We start from the raw sequence: 5,526 nt of genomic DNA, 5'->3' as shown, positions 1-5,526 counted from the left end.
GGAATGGCGGCTCCCTATGGGGGCCGCCATTATCCGTACACTCTTTTTTTTTTTAAAGTCACCCGTGATAGGCTATGTGACGATTCACGTAGCCTATCATGGCTGACTTTGCAAATCTAGCCGTGATAGGCTACGTGAATCGTCACGTAGCCTATCAGGGGGCATTTTTTTTTTTCCTTTCATTGCAATGGCGGCGGCGGCAGCCGGTCGAAAGACCGGCTGCCGCTTCCGCCTCGCTCGAACACCCGCTGAACCGCCGGCCGGACCAGCCACCGGGAGGGACATTCGGTGAAGGTAAGTCCCGTCCTGGGGGGGGGTGCGGGGGGCGGGGGGGTGCAGAGAATTTCTCCCCGAAACTTGTTCGGGGGGCCGAACACGTTGGCGCTCAGCCCCCCGAAGTTTCGGGGAGAAATTCTCCGCCATCCCTACCCTTTAGTAAAACGTTAGTAAAATAAAAAATAAAAAAATAGGAAGGCTGTATGAAATCCTCCTTCTCCAGATTTGAAACATAACCAGGAGTCCCTTGAGTGGCATTCTGATATGGAAAGGTGGCACATAATTTGAGTAAATAAACAAATAACAAGCCACTCTGCTACCATGTAGCTTAACCTGCTTTAAAGGATTATAATGAAGACAAAAATAGGATAACCACACAGATACTTCTTTACCCCGAACTACGTTGTGATAAACTTATTTGCTTCTCCATATTTAAACAAGGTAGGAAGCTGTCTTTCTACCATATCAACACATCTATCTATCTGGCCCACTCTTCTCTGTTCTGGCCCTGCTACTAAGGTCATGCTTTGGTGATGAGGCCACAGATTGTAACTTCATCAAACTAGAGTTTGAAGTCCTGCTGAAGTCACTCTCCTTCTTTTCAGATGCAGACCATTGCACCAAGTGTCCAGAAGATCAGCATCTAAACAAGGACCGAGATCAATGTGTCCCCAAGGAGATAACCTTCCTCTCCTATGAAGAACCTTTGGGGATTGTCCTGACTTTCTTCGCTCTATTCTTGTCCTTATCCACGGGCGTCATATTAGGAATCTTCATGAAATACCAAGAAACTCCAATAATCAAGGCCAACAACCGAGACATCTCCTACATTCTCCTCATCTTCATCATGTTTTCTTTCTTGTCCTCCTTCCTGTTCATTGGCCAGCCAAGGAAAGTGACTTGCCTTCTCCGACAAACGGCCTTCAGCATCATCTTCTCAGTTGCCGTTTCTTCAGTGTTGGCCAAAACCATCACTGTGGTGTTGGCTTTCCTGGCCACAAAACCAGGGAACAAAGTGAAGAGATGGCTGGGGAAGAGTCTTGCAAACTCCATTGTAAGTTCTTGTTCTAGTGTCCAAGTTGTCATCTGCACCATCTGGCTGGGGAGCTCTGCCCCATTCCCTGACTCTGACATGCATTCCCAGCCTGGACGGATCATCCTGCAATGCAACGAAGGATCTGTCGCCTTCTTTTATTCTGCCCTTGGCTACATGGGCTTCCTGGCTGCCATCTGCTTCACGGTGGCTTTCCTAGCCAGGAAGCTGCCAGGGGCCTTCAATGAAGCCAAACTGATCACCTTCAGCATGCTGGTCTTCTGCAGTGTTTGGCTGTCCTTTGTGCCCTCCTACCTGAGCACCAAGGGGAAATACATGATAGCCGTGCAGGTCTTCTTGATTTTGGCCTCCAGTGCTGGGTTGTTGGGCTGCATCTTTCTTCCAAAGTGCTTCATTATTGTTTTGAGGCCTGATCTGAATACAAAGGAGCATATCATGTTTAAACCAAACTAGGGCATCTGATCCACAGAAGTAGAATTGTAGAAGAATATTTAGCATAGGTTTGGAGGAGATACTAGTATTGGTGAGATCATAATTAACAGAGCCTTTTGATGTGCTCACAGCTCCAGTTGCATAGTCTCCATGTTTCAGTAACAGCAAATAGGTGAATCTGGGCCTATCACTCTGCCACTGACCACCATCCACATCTGAGGTAGTGGCGAGGCTGGAACTATCACATACCTGTATTGTCTAAGTAATGCATCTGTTCAAGATGAGGCCCTTAACAGCTGCAGTATACCAGCATATTCCAGCTTGAGTGCACATGGAAAGCCCTGAATGCAACACATTAAATGGATTTTTGTTTGTGGGTATATGGAATTAGTTTACTGTATTCGCTTTGCTTGCTACGAAGTTTTCATGCACTTTTTGTCATTAAGACTTATTCTAAGAGAGTGCCGGATTTTAATTTGGTATTTCCATTTCCTTTCTTGTCATTGTCATCTATGGTCATCACACATTTACTGCACATAAATGGTGTTTTTGATAGGAGGGAATTCTTTATCTCGAAGTGGACAGTCCCCTGAACAGAGAGATATTTGATATCGGATAGTCCTATACTCAGTTTTTGGTACCGGGCCATTTAAAATTTAGATCCTGACATTCTCAGCCTGAGATTTTGGGCAGCTGCCACTGGAGGCTGGCAGCTGTGTTTGCAGTGGAGCTGTGAAAGCATTCTGGGTTTCAGACAGAACCAACCAGAGCTCTAAAGGAGGAATCCAATGTGCTGAACCAGCATGGATTCACAGCTTCACCAAACCTGGAGCCACCAACCTCCACTGGGAGCTGTTGCCTGTCTCCACAGGCAATTTTGGTACAAGTTGGCTTGACATTGTGATTCAGTAGAAGAAAGTTTCATAATGTACTGTACTCAACTGTCTGTGTTTTGTAGATGTTATGATATTGCTTCTATAGTAAATGATTGGCCAAGGCCAATTGTCCATTTGCTCTGCAGTGCACAGGCCTATGTAAAAGCAGTAATAGACAGTGTTTACAGTGCCATAGGATTTCTCTGTTTCTGGGGATGGAGGTGAGACCAGGGCTCCGAAACCACACTCTTCACCCTCTTCCTCGCTCCCTCATAGCTGCTTTGGTTCTCTCTACTCCTTCTGCTTCTCTTTTTATTTTAATTGTGTACATATATATGTATTATTCATTCATTCATTCATTCATTTATATATCCTAACTTTCAGAAATAAAGTCTGTGAGTCTGCTGAGGTACTAAGATGCCCCAGAGATCCATCCCTGCAAACCACTATCAAATCCTTCCCAGATCACACAGGACTCCATGGACTAAGCCCTAAACAATATGCATCCATCATTTCCAGCACCGCCATGGCAGAAAAACATGGCTCTATGGCTTTTACAAGGGAACTCCTTCCAAATCACAAAATGTGCATTTTTGCACACATACAAATATGTGCATTCACAAAATGTGCATTGTCGTGCTATGTCGTGCTATTTGCGTTGCCCTTATTTTCGTCGTAGTCTACGCAAACATTTACGTAGACTACAGCGACTAAATAAGGAACGCGAATGGCGGCTCCCTATGGGGGCCGCCATTAGCGTACGCGATTTTTTTTTTTTAAAGAAACCCATGATAGGCTACGTGATGATAGACGTAGCTTGTCACGGCTGACTTTGCAGATCTAACCGTGATAGTCTACGTGAATCATCACGTAGCCTATCAGGGGGCGTTTTTTGTTTTTTTTAACTTTCGCGTTCGTGGCCGGGCGAGGCGGGAAGCCTCCCCCCCGGCCTGAATTTCGGCGGGGGGGAGGCGGGAAGCCTCCCCCCCCAGCCTGAACTTCGCTTGGGGACCAGCGAAGTGCCTCCCCCCCACCGCGAACGTCCTTCAAGGACAGGTAAGTGACTTTCGTCCACCCCTAGCTGGTCCATGAAGTCACGAAGAGTCGGAAGTGACTGAACGAATAAACAACAAACAGTTAAAAGTAACCCAGTCAAAGTTTATTCATTGCTCAGAAAGGAAGTCTCCAGCTGTTACATTTAACAAAATGACCTTTATATACAGTAATCCAGTAGCGTTGCCCTTATTTTCGCCGTAGTCTACGTAAATCCTTACGTAGACTACAGGGACCAAATAAGGAACGCAAATGGCGGCTCCCTATGGGGGCCGCCATTTGGGTACGCGTTTTTTTTTCCAAAGTCACCCGTGATAGGCTACGTGATGATTAAAGTAGCCTATCATGGCTGACTTTGCAGATGTAGCTGTGATAGGCTACGTTAATCGTTACGTAGCCTGTCACAGGGGCGTTGTTTGTTTGTTTTTTCTTTTGAAGTTCGCGGCCAGGGAGACGGGGCACTTCTCCCCGGCCTGAATTTTGGCCGGGCAAGCCGGGAAGCCTCCCCCCCCGGCCTGAACTTCGGGGGGAGCAGCGAAGCGCCTCCCCCCCACTGCGAAGCAAGCTGCGATACCAGGTAAGTGACTTTCGTGCATCCCTAGTAGACTCAGAAGAGGGCTGCTCTGATAACTAGTAAATCAGTTGTGTATGTGTGTGTGTGTGTGTGTGTGTGTGTGTGTATGTATCTCTCTATTTGCAAGTTGGGAGTAGGTTGCCACTCCTTTCTCACTGCCTTTCTGTTGAGAGATTCTCTTGAAACACACTTCATTGGAAGGCTCTTGACATGTGGATTTCATGGATAACAATGATTTTCACTATAATTCAAAGTCAGGAGTTTCTGTATAAATCTTAAAAAGAAGAAGAGAAGATTTAGGCTATTTTCTCTAGTACTGTACTATAAGGGTTTATATTTAATATCAAAACAGTCAAGTTTAATTAAACCATCTATTGCAAATTGGAGTGGAAGAAAATATGAACACACACAAAAGTCTCTGTGTTGTTGATGTTCAGTCGTTAAGTCATGTCCGACTCTTCGTGACCCCATGGACCATAGCACACCAGGCCTTAGAATCATAGAATCATAGCATAGTAGGGTTGGAAGGGGGCTACAAGGCCATTGAGTCCAACCCCCTGCTCAATGCAGGAATCGAGGTCAGAGCTTCCCTCGTCCAGCCTCGTCTTGAATGCCTCCAGTGTGGGAGAGCTCACCACCTCCCTAGGTATTTGGTTCCATTGTCATATTGCTCTAACAGTCAGGAAGTTTTTCCTGATGTTCAGCTGGAATCTGGCTTCCTGTAGCTTGAGCACATGATTCCGTGTCCTGCACTCTGGGATGATCAAGAAGAGATCCTGGCCTTCTTCTCTGTGACAACCTTTCAAGTACTTGAAGAGTGCTATCATATCTCCCCTCAGTCTTCTCTTCTCAAGGCTAAACATGCCCACTTCTTTCAGTCTCTCTTCATAGGGCTTTGTTTCCAGTCCCCTGATCATCCCCGTTGCCCTCCTCTGAACCTTCTCCAGTTTGTCTGCATCCTTCTTCAAGTGTGGTGCCCAAAACTGGACACAGTACTCCAGATGAGGCCTAACCAGTGCTGAGTAGAAGGGAACTAGTACTTCCAGGGATTTGGAAGCTATGCTTCTATGAATGCAGCCCAAAAGAGCATTTGCCTTTTTTGCAGCCACATCACATGGTTGGCTCATATTCAGCTTGTGATCGATAACAACGGCAAGATCCTTTTCGCTCGCTTGTAGTGTTGTTGAGCCATGTATCCCCCATCTTGTAACTGTGCATTTGGTTTCTTTTTCCTAGGTGCAGAACTTGGCATTTATCCCTAT

The 5,526-nt window shown here is 46.2% G+C and overlaps 1 protein-coding gene across 1 annotated transcript; it reads left to right on the top strand.

Moving 5' to 3' along the window:
• Positions 1 to 226: 226 nt before the first annotated feature.
• LOC146356450 (vomeronasal type-2 receptor 26-like) lies at positions 227 to 2,249 on the top strand. Its single transcript, XM_084832634.1, has 2 exons — positions 227 to 294; positions 882 to 2,249. The coding sequence occupies exon 2, from the start codon at positions 1,052 to 1,054 to the stop codon at positions 1,781 to 1,783; it is 732 nt and encodes a 243-aa protein (XP_084688760.1). The 5' UTR covers positions 227 to 294; positions 882 to 1,051; the 3' UTR covers positions 1,784 to 2,249.
• Positions 2,250 to 5,526: the final 3,277 nt, after the last annotated feature.

Source organism: Heloderma suspectum, chromosome 2, assembly GCF_057233095.1.
Source record: "Heloderma suspectum isolate Gila_16-S chromosome 2, 16-S_ref, whole genome shotgun sequence".
Taxonomy (NCBI): domain Eukaryota; kingdom Metazoa; phylum Chordata; class Lepidosauria; order Squamata; family Helodermatidae; genus Heloderma; species Heloderma suspectum.
Note: the sequence above shows the minus strand (reverse complement) of the source record. Positions and strands in the feature narration are given on the sequence as shown.